Source organism: Perca flavescens, chromosome 5, assembly GCF_004354835.1.
Source record: "Perca flavescens isolate YP-PL-M2 chromosome 5, PFLA_1.0, whole genome shotgun sequence".
NCBI classification, from domain to species: domain Eukaryota; kingdom Metazoa; phylum Chordata; class Actinopteri; order Perciformes; family Percidae; genus Perca; species Perca flavescens.
This window is the reverse complement of record NC_041335.1, coordinates 30,838,669-30,856,468: the sequence shown is the minus strand read 5'-3', so window position 1 is coordinate 30,856,468 and position 17,800 is coordinate 30,838,669. Positions and strand designations below refer to the sequence as shown.

General features: G+C 40.0%; 1 protein-coding gene across 1 annotated transcript in view; it reads left to right on the top strand.

Moving 5' to 3' along the window:
- The first annotated feature begins 652 nt into the window (after positions 1-652).
- LOC114556266 (protein unc-13 homolog B) overlaps positions 653-17,800 on the top strand; it is a 78,552-nt gene continuing 61,404 nt past the window's right edge. The window contains exons 1-10 of the mRNA XM_028579176.1: positions 653-1,520; positions 1,719-1,871; positions 2,985-3,410; positions 4,267-4,289; positions 5,024-5,073; positions 5,245-5,320; positions 6,970-6,975; positions 10,153-10,227; positions 12,788-13,007; positions 13,555-13,782. Of these exons, the coding sequence (XP_028434977.1) occupies positions 653-1,520; positions 1,719-1,871; positions 2,985-3,410; positions 4,267-4,289; positions 5,024-5,073; positions 5,245-5,320; positions 6,970-6,975; positions 10,153-10,227; positions 12,788-13,007; positions 13,555-13,782 (2,125 nt within the window). The remainder of the gene's footprint in view (positions 1,521-1,718; positions 1,872-2,984; positions 3,411-4,266; positions 4,290-5,023; positions 5,074-5,244; positions 5,321-6,969; positions 6,976-10,152; positions 10,228-12,787; positions 13,008-13,554; positions 13,783-17,800) is intronic.

Below are 17,800 nucleotides of genomic sequence, written 5' to 3'. Positions count from 1 at the left end.
TATGTCAATTCTGCTTTCTGGACAAGGAGAGGAAATGTGTTTGGGAGCACACCTACTTACTTTATCCATCCATCCAACTTCGTCCGCTTATCCGGTATCGGGTTGCGGGGGTAGCAGCTCCAGCAAGGGACCCCAAACTTCCCTTTCCCGAGCAACATTAACCAGCTCCGACTGGGGGATCCCGAGGCGTTCCCAGGCCAGGTTGGAGATATAATCCCTCCACCTAGTCCTGGGTCTTCCCCGAGGCCTCCTCCCAGCTTACTTTAGTGTTTTGTATTTTAAACATTCTATTTGATGTTATACTTTAAAAGTTTACGTATTAGATCTGAGCACAATAGTACTATTTGTTTGATGTTGGCTAAGAGGTTCATCTTCATTAAAGAAGGAATATAATTAATAACAACAATATAATTCCTCAAATGTCTTCTTTTTTTCCCAAAGCTTTCAATTGACTGAGGTGTTAGTTTTTAGTGTTTACAACTATTGTATCTTTGTCTTTCCATTTTAGTCATGGACCAATGACATTGAGTGGTTGGGCTGAATAAGCTTTCAACAGGCTTGATAATGAACTACAATACCGTGATCATTTTGATTGTAACTCCCAGCAACAATGTGGGAAACTAGATGAGGACAGGTTGCTCTCTTGAGAAATATGTTCTCCAGAAATCGTTTCAATGGACAACATGGAGCAGGTGTTGCTCCTAAAGGAGGCACAAAGACAAAAGTCCATTCACCCAAAAAGAGAGCTCCAAACCCCAGGGTAGCACTGGTCATACGGGGTAAAATACATCGTCTCTTGCAAGGGTCTGCAGACCACCATGTCCCAGATTCCCAATTTGATTATGGAGGTATTGAAGAGGAGGAAGATGGTGAAACACAGGAGGGCAGAAAGGAGCACAGAAGCAGATATCCAAAGGTTATCCCCAGTGCTGAAGCCTATTTTCCAAAAGTGTCTAACGGAAAAGGATATGGAGTAGCACCGGGGCCGTCATGTGTGGGAGAGGTGGAGCTAAACAGAGAGGGATGTATAAGAATACCATGCACTTTACAGCATAAAAGCTGCAGATCCCCAGTAAATCGAAAACGAATCTCCTTTGAGGGTGAAATTCAGGCAACACCTGAGCAGATGCGATCACCCCCACACTACAGACCAATGGGCCCAGACATGAATGGGACTAAATTTGTAGGAGCAGCTGGAGGGGATTTTTCTTCACCCCGTATTCGGCCAAAGAGACCCTTTTCTACTGGTGACTGTGTGGACTACAACTTCAACAGAACTCTCCCAGGTACACTGCTGGAAGAGGATGAAGATCAAGAGGAGGAGTCAAGTGCTATCATTGAGCACATTCTTAAAGAGCTGAGGGGGATCAATAAGATCCAGGAGGAAATCTCGGACCTCAGGGATTACCTGACCTCAGTTCGAGGGTCAGTTGAGGAAGTGTCATCTTGTGTAGACGCTGTCTTGTTGGAGATTGAGGGCATTCGTTCTAGCAACAAGGCTGGCTCAGGGGTACACGCAGGTACCTGGTCAGGGGTAGGGTGCAAAGATGGACCATCCACCCGCAGAAGGCCCGCTAGTGCTTATGGCAGTTTAGGTAGTTCAATGCCAAAGTCTTCAAATATTTTTCCCCAAGTCTGCAATGAGCATCATAGCATCCATGGAGAATTATTGTTATCAAAGGCAGAAGAGTGTTCTGTGTCCCCAATTGCTGAATCAGTGGATCATCAGGAACTGGAGGAACCAGAGGACACCTCTGACCATAGCTCGGATATCCTAATAGGTGCAATAGCAAGAAAGCTCAGTTTTGGCTACTTTGAAAGGCAGGATGGCCAAAGCTGTCCAAGCACTAGCTCCTTGTCTTCTGGTCATAGTGAGTCAGACCTAGAGAGACCATCATCTAGTCATGGGAGGAAGCAGCAAAGACCTAATGATGGGGAGGAACATTGGTCTAACACTATTCCACCACACAGTGCCTCTGGGCAATCTGCATGGCATAGAGAAACTGCTTACCGGAGGGACATAAGTCTAGAGGAGCATGAAGGTGAGAACACTCTTAGCTGTGAAGGAGCTGGTAGCTGGGATCACTACAGAGGTGCAGAAGGATATGGTACATCAGGGCAGTGCTCCACAGGAAGCCCAGAACATCTCTCGCTTCGCTCTGGGAAACATTACAACTCACCTGCCAGCCCTTCTAGCAGGGAGGAGTGGCATTCACAGAGGAGAAGGCCTCAAACCCAGTCTGGGATCAATGTTCCAACAGATATCAACCTTGAAAAGCCCACTGTGGGATATGAATGTGCTGCTGATTTTTCCTACCCTCAAAGTTCTGGTTACCATTCAGTTGATGGGCACCATGGAGAAGCAGAGGAATTTGACTATGGGCAATCAAATGAGCTGAGCTACACAACAGACTGTCATGTCGATAGCTATCAGGAAACTTATTTAGCCTACGAAGAGTCTTCAGCAATGACATGGACTGAGGCCTCCTTATGTACCACTGTAGCTGATGTGGATAGACCATTCATCCAAGAGACTGAAGCCACCAACCAAATCTTAGAAAACCGACTTCCTCACTCTGGCAGTGCAGATGTTCAAGCTGGTGGTTTCAATGTCAAACGTATAGGTCGAGCTGTACTTGATTTTAGCTCTGTTTTGAGGGGAGCATTGCGCAAAATTGAAGTACCTGGAGCCCAAGAAGCAGACTTTGAAATATCAATGCCTTCTGACCTGCCTACAGCTGAGTTGCCTTCAAAACCTTTATGCTATGAGGCTCAATTTGAAAAAACATTTAATGAAACCCTGAAAGGTGATGTGCTTGATAGTAGTAGTGCTATTGGGGATTTGAGCAAACACAATACTCTAGACAAATTAAATGTTTTTTCTTTTGAGCCTATGCTTGAAGAAGCCAACAACAGCCTTACATTGGAGTCTACAGACACCTGCCAAAAACCTCCTTGTTTGGACAATATTCCCCCATTCCCAGAAGAACTTTCAGTATGCCCTGACCCAATTACCACTTCAATGCTGCCTCCACCTTATGGCCTTACAGAACAACCTGCTGAAAGTCCTGCAGATGATCCTGCAGATATTACCATTAAAGCCCAGCTTTTGCAATGCACCACTGCAGAATCCCTATCAATCTCCCTTTTGGCTGATGAACCTGCAAAACTGGAGGAGCAGGGAGAAACTGAGGTGCCACTGCCACAGCAACCCACCACAGACACTGTGGGCCCAGACGGCCAAGCAGAAGGCGATGCAGCAAAGCCATGCTTGGAGATAAGCCAGATGGATGAACGCAGGCTAAAATGCCTGAGGACCTTCCAGCAGATTCTGCGGGAGAAGAGGGAGACCAGGCGCAACCTCGCCAGTATGACTATGTCCACCTTCTCTCAGGACGACTTCGAACCAGGTAGCAATTGTTGGATTTTAAGTTGGTCTGGTTGGTTGATCATCTTTTGTTTCATCACATTCATTTTATTTCAATAAATGAATCATTTATTACTTTTGAGTCACAGATCTAAAGATAGGTACACTTACAATACATATTTCTTTCTTTTTTGTGAGTTATTCCCACATTTCATGCTTTAGACTTCCCTGCATTGTTATTTTTTGGTATCTTAATTTTTTTGCGTGACTCATTTTATGTTGAAATTGATATACATTATTAATTTATTTGCTCAAAAAATTTTCCTTTTCCACCCCACCTTTTTGTTATCAGAGCCTCTCACTGTTGCTGAAACTCCTTGATCTGTCTCTCTTTAGTCTGTGTGTACATTGATAAAAGGATAACTGTCAGTATCCTCTTTGGGTATGTTCACGTTATGAATAAGCCCCCGTACTGAAAATTCCTTTAGGTATTTGCTGCACCAAATGGTCTCTGCTGATAGGCTACTATAATATTCTTTCCCCTTAAGAGTAATGTATCACCTGCCACTCACAAGTCCCTTACTCCTCTCCGAGGCTCCAGCAGTAGCCATTTGCCGAATTAGAAAACATCAATTATCTCCTTGGAAAGCAAGCCTGACATTAAGGATGAAGGAGAAGGGAAATATTAAGAGTCATTTTCATGATAAATTATACATGTTAATGAAACATTTATGACCTCAGACCCCTTCTATCAAAAAAAAAAACTCAATGGCGCAGCTGCTTTTAACATTACCCAAACATTTATGACAAAATTAATAATAGAGTGTGTGTCTTGTTATTTTGACCTGATGAGTCAAACTAGTCCATGACTGTTTTTCTTCTCTTATGCTGTTTTACAGATGGAAGTCAAGATGGAGATCAGGTTATCTCTTTTATTAACATGACACCCTAAAGGATGTTGTTTTTTTCTGTACACATTTCTTTATATTCTTGGACATTGTCTCATGTCAGTTTCTCTCTTTATTTAATTTTCCTTTGAATTGTGTTTTTATTGCTTTCTGTCAGTTTCTGGAAAATGCTCACTTAATCCTGAAAATACTGTGTTTGAATTCAAAGCTAATGAAATAGCTTCAAGTTTTACGAGATGTCAGCTTTAATGCATCTGTGTCCTATTAAGAATATTTGTTGTTGTTCCTGTCATACATATAACAATGCCATAGAGGATAGGTCAGTATTGATTAGGGACACAATATTGATGAAAAATGTTATTGATGTTGAGTCTGTCAGGCTGACATGTTAACATGTTTTGTTACTGCCACTGTGGCTGTCAAAAAAAAAACATGCTGTTAGAAAGCAAAAGTCAATATTCGGTGTACGTTTCCTGGGAGCATGTGTGGTTACTTTACAAGGTAAACCAGGTTTATGATGCTCGTATATGTATGGGTGCAATATGATTGATTGAAATGCCCTCTTTGGCATACAATTCTGAAACTCAACCAACCCTGTTCAGTCACAGTGTTTCTTTCCTGTTTCTTTCTTCTCACTTTCTTGTTTCTCTTGTGCTTGTGCATGCTCCTGTGTCATGAAATCAGAAAACCAATGAAGCCTGCCAGCCTTCAAATGGCTAAACTCGTGACCTTTCACATTTTATTTCAGAGCCGAGATCAAGATGCTGACCCCAGCAAGCACCCATGGGCCAAGCCAGGGTCAGTAAACACCCTTCGGTGTGTGTGTGTGTGTGTGTGTGTGTGTGTGTGTGTGTGTGTGTGTGTGTGTGAGAGAGAATTTGGTTACCTGTTGCAGTGTCAGCACCTAGATTTTCTTTATTTAAATATTGATCAGTGCATTTTGTTATTTGGTTATGTGTGTTTGTACAGGGGAAACACTCCGTTTGGCATTGACAGCATGCCAGACCTCCGCAAGAGGAGGCCCATTCCACTTGTTAGTGAACTGGTGAGTCACATCACTGTCTCCTGACATGAATTTTCACCTTCACAGAACCTTGCCTTTGAGACACGCCTTAAATTAAATATGGCCATGCTCAGGATTTTTTTGTTGTTGTAAATTGAACAACTGGATGTGTGCAATTTGGTTTCATTTAAGCACCGCTGGGAGGGGCACTCGCAATTTTGTTTTAATCATTGGAATATAATGACAATAAAGGCTTCTTATCTTATCTCTTATCTTAATTGGGCAAATACCAAATTAAAAAATAACTCAATGTAAATGTGTGGGGAAAAAAATTGTACAAGCAATTATAGTCATATATATATATATATATATATATATATATATATATATATTTAACCCTATATTGAGGAACATTTTAGGATTATATTTATATATTTAAAAAAGGTTGTACATTTATCTATGAAGATTAAGTCCTGTCACACAGGTATACAGTACAGTACAATGAACGTCCTCCAAACATGGTGTTTAAGTAAAATTATTTTTAAGTCACTAATTACTGACACAGTCAAGACGGTCTTGTGTATGCTGCATACTTACCCTGAAATCTGAGAACATGACTACTGTAGTTACGTGATGTGGTTTATATTGAAAATGTGTCAGTTGGTAAACATGACTAACTAGCCAATGTTGGTGGAGATGCGCTCCGTTTTCTGTTGCTGAGAAATACCAGTTTTGTCATGCTGCACCTGTCAGGTTCCCAATGAAAGTGCTGTCTAACATCACATCACTTCACATCAGAATATTATTATTATTATGCATTATTCACCAAACTCGACACTGAGTTAATACTGTTGGTGACATTTCACACTCGAAAAAAATCAATCAAAACCTCTCAGCAGGTTTGACTGATTGAGGTTTTTTCATTTTGACCAAAAGTCTTTTGGGGGGACTTCCAGGTTGAGCATGTTGTGAGTGGAAACATTGTTCCTGAATAATTAACCTCTGATTGTTCTCCGGTTGTGCTCCTAGATGTTCACCTCTCGTTGAATATTTCCCACTGAGTTGAACAGTTGTCTATCATCACATTATGCTGCCTAACATAAAAAATGCCACATATTTTCATTTTTATATTCACCACCTTAAAATCATCCATGTGCACAGAGATGTAGAGAGTAAACATTGATCAATCTTCAAACCACTCATAGCTTTCATCTATCTTGACTTGACTTTATTTTTCATTTTGTTTCCTATACTAGTAACAAAATGTACATGTATTGGTTTCTTATATACTGATGGATTGCCTGTGTGTACCCTGTTAGTTTTTGTTTCTCTTTGCACGGTCACCTTTGGTTATTAAGCTTAAATTGCCTGTCAACTTTGGCTTTAGTATTGGAGGTAGCAGAGAAAAGTCATGTTAACAAGCTGGCTGAGTGACACAAAAGTTTGCCATGTTACAATCAGCCAATTCTTTCCTTCAGGAATGATTTTTTTTGCATGCCACATCCTAAATGTATAAAGGAGCACTTCTGCTGTGGCATCCGCTGTGTAATATTTACTTTGCAAGCACTGAATAGTAAGGTGAATGCTGCTGATCCTCTCAGAGGGACACCTGTGTGTTTGTCTCTAAGCTTTTCTTTCTTCTCGTTCTCTTTCTTTGCACATGTTGCCTCCCTGCCTCCATCGGCCCTCAGGCTATGGTGAGTAAAAGACAAGTGAGATTTCAGCTGCCGTGTTTTACCATTTGTTTGATGGGTTTTTAAACTCTAATGATCCCGATTGTTGCAAAGCATTGCAATCTGCTCTGTGTGACGTTTTCTTGTGTGCGTTAGTATGAACATGCACACATATGCACGGACACACTCTCATACAAATATCAGTCATTGTTCACCCATATTTCAAAATGTTCTGACAAACACAAGAAAAATCAATTTCTTGTCACGAATGCTTTCAGCTTTCCCTCAGCCGATTGATGCTCACAGAGGCTTTTTCTCTGATTGGACTCGAAAGTCTTTTAATTAACAGGTTTGTCTTGCTACGATTTAGCAAGTCAACAGCTCCACTTTTTTAAATAACACACTTGCTTCTCTAAGATAACAAATGCTGATAAATGTTATGGTAAATTGTGTTTTTCTCCTTTTGGTCTCACATTTACTTTGAAGTACATAAGGGAGCCTCAGATGTACATCCACTGGCTGCGGTCTGTCAGAGTGTTTGAGTGGTTAGAGCTGTGAATATCCTGGCGCTGAGATCTAAGAAACTTGACTCATCTGATTAAAAAAAACTTGTCTCCTTTGATTTGAAGTGGGTACTCCAGAGTGAAGGTCACACTCTCAACAAGAGAAGTCTGAACGAAAAAGGACCCATGAAGTTAAAAAGATATAAGAACTTTGGGATAATCTAGTCCAATTTTGTTAAGTTTAGTATATCAGCTTACACAAATGAAGAGAAAGAAAAACAGACAGGAGAGAGATGAACAAACACTCAATTGTGCAGGTGAAACTGAATTAATTTGGAGATTAAACCATAACCGGCCGAAGAAGCAAACAGAAAAAAGCCAAAACATTGCAAAAATACCATGACAATCTGAGCACATAGAAGATGTTATGAAGCAACAATATAAATATAAAATAAATAGAATAGTGTGGCTATGACAGAGTGGTTTGTGATATTACATTTATTATTATAAGGATCAAAAGTCCTCACATAACCAGAAAGAAAATATGTGCTGAGAAGGTTAGAGAGAAGGTACATTTAGTTTTGATAAAAATCAGCAGTTTGTATGTTTCCTGAGTTGGCTTCTATTGTCAACATGTTGTTAGGGTTACACACATGAGGTTGGTCAGCACTTTAGTGGCCAGCGTACGAATCTAGAACAAGGATTTCATTTTTTCCCTGCTCCTGCAAATGAGTTTCTTGTCACTTAAAATAATTTAAGGTGCCCTAATTAAAAACTCAAAGGAGCATGGCACCCAGTCCATGCTACAAGGCCACAAACACCGCTGTTTTGCTGTTCAACGTTGTTGCTGGACAACGCTTCAGAAAAGCAGCATATTTTTTAGACCCCTGCTGGTCAGCTTCTGTACCCTGATTTCTTCTCTTGTAAGGTGATAGCATGTCTTCTTCTGTGGTCTTGTAGCTGTCAGAATGGATAAGAAGAAGCTTACTGTTGAAGTATTAAAATAATCTGGAGCTCAAAACGTCTCAGCATTGTATATGTAATATTCCTGGTGAGCCATAAGCTGGAGAGATGAAGCACTTCACTAAGCACTACCATCTGTAATATGTTTCATAATCCATGCGGTCCTGTTCAAATGCTGCAGGTGTCCCTGAGTTTAAGACTTCACACCCCACAACCCCCCATTTTTGATGACTTTAATTGTAACATTTCTCGAGTAACAGACCACTCTACCCTTGGTCTAGCATCTTCACCCACAATGAATGGGCCTATCCTATGTCCAGTAAACCTTTGATCCTGAATAATTTGATTTTATCCTGTAAACTAGACTTCTTTTTTGTGACCTGGCTTGATGTCATCCTTCTTGAAATATACAATAAAATTAAACATATCTAAATACACCAACTATAGATTTATTGCACTTCATTAAAATACACTTTCTTAAATTGAAGAGATATACTGTAATGAGCTAATAAATCACTGAGTGCTACTGTATAGCAAATACAGCAGTAATCAGTTTGACTTAATTATGACTGACATGATGCGTTGGTGAGATGCTGTGAGCAGCTTTGGGTTAAAAAAAGAGCTGTGCTTCTATTTCAAGGACATTTCTCAGGTGTATCACAGCTTTAAAGTGCTGCTGTAGGTTGAATAATGCATTTGAACTTCAGTATTTTGTTAATGCCACTCTCATGTTTGTCCATTGGATATAAGGCCAAAACTAACCTGTGATTAGCTTAGCTTAGCACAAAGACTGGAAACGGGGAAACAGCAAGCCTGGTTCTGTCTCAAGGTAACAAAATCCACAAAGCAGCACCTATGAAGCTAATAGACTATTTATTGGCTCTGAGCAATTGCAAGGCAACTAGTGGTAATTCCAAGAAGTTACTGGTTCCTGCCAAGAAACAGTCTGGCACTTAACTGCCCGTGATTTTCGGTTTTACAGTTTTACAGTTTGTCCATAGATTGTATAAAATATGGACATAGTGTCTCCGGCCCTTGCAATCTTGGCATTTTAGCAGTGCCTGACGTTGGCTAATCCAAAAATGGGCAAAGAGGTGGTATGTGGATGGAGCTGAGGCGGGCTAAATGAAGCCACAGTCTATGCTTGCCTCCTGTGATGGCAGCCCACCTGTCTTTTGTTATCTTTAGACACAGTCACGCTAGCTGTTTCCCCCTGTTTTCAGTGTTTGTGCAAAGCTTATCGGCTGTTGGCTGTAGCATATTAAATGGACAGATATAAGAGTGGTATTGATCTTCTCATCTAACTCTCTGCGAGAAAGCGAATAAGCCTATTTCCCAAGATAAGAAACCATTCCTTTAATTCATGACATCTTTCATTGGAGCTTCAATTTAATATTCAGTATTAAAGTGTGTATACTATAAGTCTATTGAAGTAGCATCTGTAGCATGGCCAAAAAAACTTGATTGAAACATCCCTAATTAAAATTTATTCAGGGAAGACAAATACACAAATATAGTACAAACGTGTCTGAATGTTTGTCTTCAAGAAGGGAATAAAGGAGAGATGTGCGACGTGTTTCCAAAAGTATGTTCAAACCGAGGAGACAAACGTGTGTTGTTTTTCAAGTTTCCATGACCTTCAAAGAGCCCAAAATCACAAAGGGAATTGACAGTTTTATTTTATCTGTTCTTTTCTCTTTTTCTTCGTGGCTGATGCTTTTTCTCTTTTCTCCAGTCTATGATACAGTCCAGGAAAGCTGGACTTGCCCACACACTGGCCACACGGACCTCCCTGAAAGATGAAGAGCTTGTAAGTGGCCAAACACACACACACACACACACACACATACTCTGTATATACTAAAGTAACATGTTATGGTTATCTACAGGAAGACTTGCTGTCCCTTCGATGCCAGCTAATAGGGATCCACACAAACCTTAACTTATATTTACAGGCAAACACACTCCTGCTGTCAATATACTGAAGCCATATTGTTAGTCTTTTTGTTAAAGATTGAATATACTGTTGGCTGTGGATTTTGCTGAGTCAACTTTAGGCAGGTTTTAAAGAGTCAGGAGCAGCAAGCTTTCACTGACAGGATGGCGTTTTAGGTTTGTTTAATATTGTTGGTTTTGTGGCTTTCCTTCTGTACTGTGTCAAGTCATAATTAGTCATGGCCATTACATTATATTAGAGTAAACATTAATTGTTTTAGTGGATAAAGTAGGTCACTGAATGCAGCAGTGGAGAACAAAGCAACTGCCCTATTAAAAGAATGTATACAGTTTAATTACACTAAAAAGGATTCCTGAGAAAAAATAACACATTGAAAGCATTTCTAGTCCTGTATTTGTAGTGTGTAGATGAAATGCAGGTCAAACTAAATGCACAAAATGGGCTCTGCAGAGGGAAGCAAAAGTGTGCATCGTGCATTGCTTTCTTAACAAATGATACAGTTGGATTATGACATGCATATGTTGAGACAGCAAGTGCCCAGAAAAACAAAAACACCTTTACAGCTCAAAGCAATGTTAAAAAACCAACAATAAATACTGAAAATGTCCAGTATTCTTTTGAATTACAGAATTTGCAGTTTTTGTGTTTACTCAACTATGTGGTATGTTTGTAGGCTGCAGTTTATGCTGTGGACATTTAGATGAGTAAAAATGTTATAAACATTAACTTTCAATAGCAGGTCAGATATACAGTATTTATCAAGTCTTAAGTGCCCCAGGGCCTCAAACCCCCAGAGACCCCTGAAGGCCCCAGATTCATTGTAATGTGATTAGTTTGTGGTAATCTGATTAATTGATTAAGATAAACTAAAATGGAATTAAGGCACACTGCTGCATTTGTACCTAATGTTGATACAATGTTTTGCAGAGGGTCCCTGTGTAATAAATACCTGTGGGTATTTATTACAAGATATATGTATTTGAATGAATTTGCAATGTACACAGGTGAACATTTATGGTCATTCTGATTATGCTAATTACTTCTGCTACAAAAGTGAAAACATACACAAGCATGTATAACGAAATATATTCAGATCCTTTACACTGTATGTGCCTTGTAAATTACTGACTGTAATAACTTACCAGATGTACAGGTGGGTGTTGCACATACAGAATACCGGGACATTTAAAGGGATACGCCACTGTTTGTTGAAATAGGGCTTATCACGGTCTCCCCTAGCTGTAGATAGGTGGGCCAACGCATTTTTTGTGCATGCATTGTTTTAGTCCGGTGCAACACCGGCAGCGGCAACGGTGGCGTATTCCTTTAAAGATGTGTATATACACAATGTTAGCTGTTCCATAATTAGATTATACTGATGGATGGAAGTAGCATATGTATAGAAATGTGCAACATTTTGTCCTGACTCATGGACACAGACACTGAGGAGATATTTTCAAGTTGACAACCTGGACCAAACATGAAAATGTGAGCAAATATGATGCCAAAATGAAAGTTCTTTTTAGCCATCCATTCATTCATAATGTTTTAGTCATAATAACACTGGCAATAACAATAGTATATAACCATAGTTGAAATCTTATTATCGATAAAGTTTTTTTTTTTTTAAAGCTACAGAATGCTTTACAGAGACAAGGAAGTAAATCAGAGGTAATAGAATCAGGTAAAAGCCCAGGACAGAAAAATAAAGTCAAGTTAGAAGAAGATTAAGTGAATCCAGAAGGAGAGATGACAGCAATGAAACCCACAACAAGAAAATATTTTTGCTTTGAGAAAACAATGTTCCCTTCTATTCATACCACTATATTGTAATTTCTACTGTGGCAATAAGAAAAATAATAACGACTCACATACCCCCTATACAAATTCAGTTTTTACTAAATCAAGCTGGGCTTCCAGTCAAGGTGTCCTCTCATTCTGTAGAGATGTGTTCACCTCCTCCCACTCTCCTCCTACACTGAACAACAGCAGAATTTATTTCATCAATAAAGAAGCTAAGAATTATAAAAACACAAATTAGTTGTATAAACCACTTTTCTTTTTCTTTTTTATCATTTTAGCAGTAGACAAAATGTAATGATTTTTTTCCAACAGCTATGCTGCATTATTGCTACAGACAAAGTTACTAATTCATACCCTTTCCATTGTTCGGCTATATTTGTGTCATTCATCTTGTTGTCCTCTGTGTTGTCTTGTTGTGTTCTTGTAATCACTGTCCATACTCACCTTTTTCACACTTCATCCCACATGCTCTCTTATCACTCTATACCCTTATGTGCCTTTCTTCTTTCGGATAACTTCTTGAAAAACTGTTATGCCCTTACCTTTTCTTACACCCTCTACCTCTGTCCCATCCATCCATTCATCTTTCTTTTTCTCTTCAACCCAACAGAAAAACCATGTGTACAAGAAGACCCTGCAGTCTCTGATCTACCCAATCTCCTGCACAACGCCACACAATTTTGAGGTCTGGACGGCCACTACGCCCACCTACTGCTACGAGTGCGAGGGTCTGCTGTGGGGAATCGCCCGGCAGGGTATGCGCTGTGCGGAATGCGGGGTCAAAGTGCACGAGAAATGCCAAGAGCTGCTGAACGCTGACTGCCTGCAGAGTGAGTAACAACTGAAACACATAAGAAAACATGCCCAGACAGCCCATATACTGTACAATATACAGAGTTATCCCAACCCAAAAAATATGCATTGCTTATTATTGCTTCCTGTGAATGAGTGGACTGACTGAAAAGTCAGCTAAAAATGCCATTGCTATTGTACAGATTGTAAAACTTACTTCCCTAATCAGGAGTTGGACTTCAAAATAAATGGTGTTTTGCAGCTTCCTTTCAACTATCTGAAACCAGAGCTTCCAACAGTTGATCTTTGCAAAGAAAAATGTCTGAGCAAATATTTTGGTAGAAGATACATTTCAGCAAAGCACACATCGCTCTGTGATGTAGTTTTGAGGAGCTGCAGAAATTCTATGGAATAACTGTGAGGAGGGATGGTGGTACCCGAAATATTGAGGGAGCTACACAAATACCATACTCATAAATGTAAAAGGAAAAACACATTTGTGTTTCTTTCTCATTTTTTCACTTCACCCTCTGGAACTCATCACCCACCCTTCCCCTCCATTTCCTCCCACCTTGTTGCCTTAAGGAGCGGCTGAGAAGAGCTCCAAGACCGGGGCGGAGGACCGAACGCAGCACATCATCATGGCTATGAAGGACAGGATGAAGATCCGCGAGAGGAACAAGCCGGAGATCTTTGAGGAGATCCGGAAGGTGTTCAACATCACCAAGATGATCCACGTCCAGCACATGAAAAGCATCAAGCAGAGCGTCCTGGATGGCACCTCCAAGTGGTCTGCCAAGATCACCATCAACAGTAAGTCCAGTGAATTCTAAGCTTTAAAATGGAAAACGTGAATAGTTACCTAAATAATCCATTGGGAACATTTACTGCGAAAAAATGTACTGTAGTCTTTACACAGTCCTTTCCTGAGTTGTCATAAGAAAGTCTCATATAATCTCTTCTGATGTTTGTTTACCAACTATTATCACTTTTAGTACAGACAAAATCAGTGCAAAAAAGTGCAAAAACACCACATTTATGAACACTGACTAGCAAACATCATGTACAGTGAGAGACAGTGAGAGCCTTTTATCACAGTCTTTTTCTTTTACTGTATCTTTCTACATTATTACTTATGCACCTGCTTGATCTTGTGTGATCAGTGTACACAATGCTTGTAGCAACAGCACACTGTGTCTTAGTGTTACCACACTTGTACATTGTGTATAACACTCATATCTCTGTGTGAAGTCAATCTGCAGAGGGAAGGTTACACAGCCTTATATTCTCACTGTTGATGCATAATTTATTTTTTGTAAGTAGTATGTTCAAAGTGAAACTAATTAAGTTTTTGCCGGATGCGTAAAAAACAGTAAGCAACAGTTAAACTAAATAAAATTGAGATTTATTCAAAAGCTGAATAAGCAGGCCTCATAACACATTTTCAGGCACAATTGTATTAAAATGTTTATGTGGTAAAATGTTTGAAAAGCAGTTTTGCTGCAAATCCCAGCAAGGTGTTAGGAAAAGCATGATGGTAAATCTCAAAGGTTTATTGTAAGCCTTGGTACCCTCAAGAAACACTGCACGTCGACAGCTGTGAAAACCTGCAGCTGTGACAGTGTGAAGCAGAGTGTTGCTGAACCAGAGCATGTCAGGTTTCCCCACATAAATACCTTAAAAAAAGAAACTATCCCACGTTTATGAAATTTCATATTTCATCAGTCTGTTCTGAACTATGGAGAAACTTTAATTGTTTATCTGCAAGCTTCACTAATTTGAACATACGTTCTCAGTCCTTTACCAGACATGACTGCTGCTGTTACCAAAGCAACCAAACACATCACACCATATAGTGGCAGCAGTGTTGCCATGGCATCCATCACACCTTGTCTCCCCGATCACCGGTGATGAGCTCCCTTAAAGAGGAGATGCAGGGACAGGCATTCAGTTGGCGCTTTGAGTCAAATTCATTCATGGTCATGTGCTGGTCGTTGTTACTCACTTTTCTGCTGATCAAGGTCAGACCACATACTGACAGATTCTACCAAATCAGTTTTTGATATGCAATTAAAAGATGTGTCAGGCTAGATTCATATTTGCCATTGTACCTAAAGGTATCAATCGCTTTCATTATAAAGGTTTGGTAAAGAACGTTTGTTAAGTTCAATTCAATTCAATTCAATTTTATTTATAGTATCAAATCATAACAAGAGTTATCTCGAGACACTTTACAGATAGAGTAGGTCTAGACCACACTCTATAATTTACAAAGCCCCAACAATTCCAACAATTACAGTAATTCCCTCAAGAGGAAGCAGTGCGACAGTGGCGAGGAAAAGCTCCCTCTTGGGAAGAAATCTCGGACAGACCCAGGCTCTTGGTAGGCGGTGTCTGACAGGCCGGTTGGGGATATGATGAACAGTGGCGATAATAGTCAAATTAATAATGGAACAGTGACTAGGTCAGTAGGTAAGTTGTCTCTCCTCAAATGTGGCTACTTATAACCACTTTTAATGGAAATGTGGTTTTCAGTACAATGATAAATCATACAATCCTGATATTGTTTGTATATCTGTCATATAACTTTCGTTAATGTTGTCCCCTCACACATGGAGGAGAAAAGACTATACAATCTTCTTTTTTTAAAGGCACCTATAAATAATTTAAGTTGTTTGAAATTCTCAAATGTTTGCTCTTTCATCACAGTTTTTTTCACAGTCTATAATGCATAATATATTCAGACTCATCTTTCAACTCAAACTCCGTTTTGTATTTAAGCCAAGTTGTGATTGAACTTGAGGGTGGACTGACAGGAGCCACTCCACAGAACGTTCTTTGAAGAATTCATCGATTTCATTAGGGATTATCTAAACCAATTAATATTCAAAACTCCCTTTAGCAAAGATAAAATGCATTTGTCACCAACACTGAATGAACTGCGAGCAAAGTTATTAACAGGGACTGATGTGGATCGGCGTTACGTGAAGAAATCAAAAAGCTGAAACAGTGTCTGTCAAAAAGAGAAAAGGTTTTTGGTTTCAGACTATTGCTTTTGCCTGTATGTATGACTGCAAAAAGACAAGTACATAAGTATGTATGTACTGTAAGTATGAGCAATCACATTTTCTCTTTAGCACATCTTCAGCAAGGGATGCTGGTTGGTTTTTGTGTTTTGTGTGAACAAGAGACGTGTTAAAGGTATAATATTTCAATCAGGAACACTCGTCATAGATTTCACCATTTATTGCAACAAATGGAAATACAGTTATGCTCGGCGCTGATGGCTCTGCTCCTGATAATGCTCCCTGGAACAAGCCAAGCTGCATGCTAAGCTGAAACAGGGAGCACCATGCAGAAACCCCCCTGGGTAAAAAAGAAAACTGAAGTGGGAAGGTGGTGGCTGGGGTGGTGGAGGCAAAGTGTTGCCAGCAGCAGTGTGTGAAGCAGCGTCAGTGTAGCAGGGATCAGTAAGGAGGGAATCACATTTAAAAGGCCCATCTTGATGTGAGAATGGCTGTGATTGGTGTGTGTCTGATAGGAATGATAATTAAGTCAGCGGGCATATGACTTGCGTCTCTCTCTCTCTCTCTCTCTCTCTCTTTTTCTCTCTGTCTGTCTGTCTGTCTGTCTGTCTGTCTCTCTCTCTGTCTCTCTCTCCAACTTTGAACTCTGTGTATTTACAAGCAGTTAGGGATTGTATACCTACAAAATATGCCTTTAATAAGTGAGCTTTATTGGGAGGTGAATTTTGTTGTTGTTGGACATAGCCTGGCTAGCTGTTTGTCCCTGTTTCCAGTCTTTGTGCTAGCTAACCGGCTGCTGACTGTAGCTTTAAAGTTAATCACCTCCGGAACTAGAGCTGTTCAAAAAGTGGGCCGCCACTGTTAAGCTCTATGACAGTGGTCCCAAAATGTCAAGCAATTTCTTTAAGCACTGCAATGTGGAAAATGGGTGTAGATGGTACTTTTTTTCTGGCAGATGAGTAAGCTTCCTTGTACTCTTCCTGGTTTAAATCAGTAAGATCCTCTTAAGCACAACACACTCCCTATGTTTAGTGCACATCAAAACACCTGCAGCCCTTTTTTTCTGAGCAAGCCCAAACATATTTTGACACTCACCAACTTTATTTCAACCTCCTTGGTGCCTGTTGACCTTCCATCTCAAAGAAATGTCTCCAGACTTGGCTTATAAGCCTTTAATCTCCATTGATCAAAAGTGTTTCCTGTAACTTGGATACAATGGAAGCCAGACAGACGGTCTTCAAGGAAAACACATTTGCTGTGTTGATGCTGTTTGAGTATCAGCACAACAGTGTCACAGAAACTGCTTCTTATTTAATTTATTGCTTTGCTATCTTGATAGAAATGTACAGAAACAACACATGCAGACTACAAAGTGCATATATTCCATTTAAAATTCAGCAAATATGCATGTCGGCTGGTATAATCCAAGCATACTATCTGTGGAGACAGATGTTTTCACTTGAAAGCCAGGCCACGTCATCTCTTCAAGTCTTAAGACCTCTTTGACAACCTGTTGCACAGAAAGGGCAAACAATCGGGTGAAAACAGTTGTGTGGTGAGAAAGGTAGTTACTCAACATCTGCCTGTGAGTCACGAGTATTGTGTTATGAGGCTTTGCATAACTGCGTGGGATGATACAATCTTGTGTTTTGGTGTGTGTGTGTGTGTGTGTGTGTGTGTGTGTGTGTGTGTGTGTGTGTGTGTGTGTGTGTGTGTGTGTGTGTGTGTGTGTGTGTGTGTGTGTGTGTGTGAGAGTGAATGAGACAGAATGATGAGTACGAGTAGGTGTTTGTTTTTCTTATGCA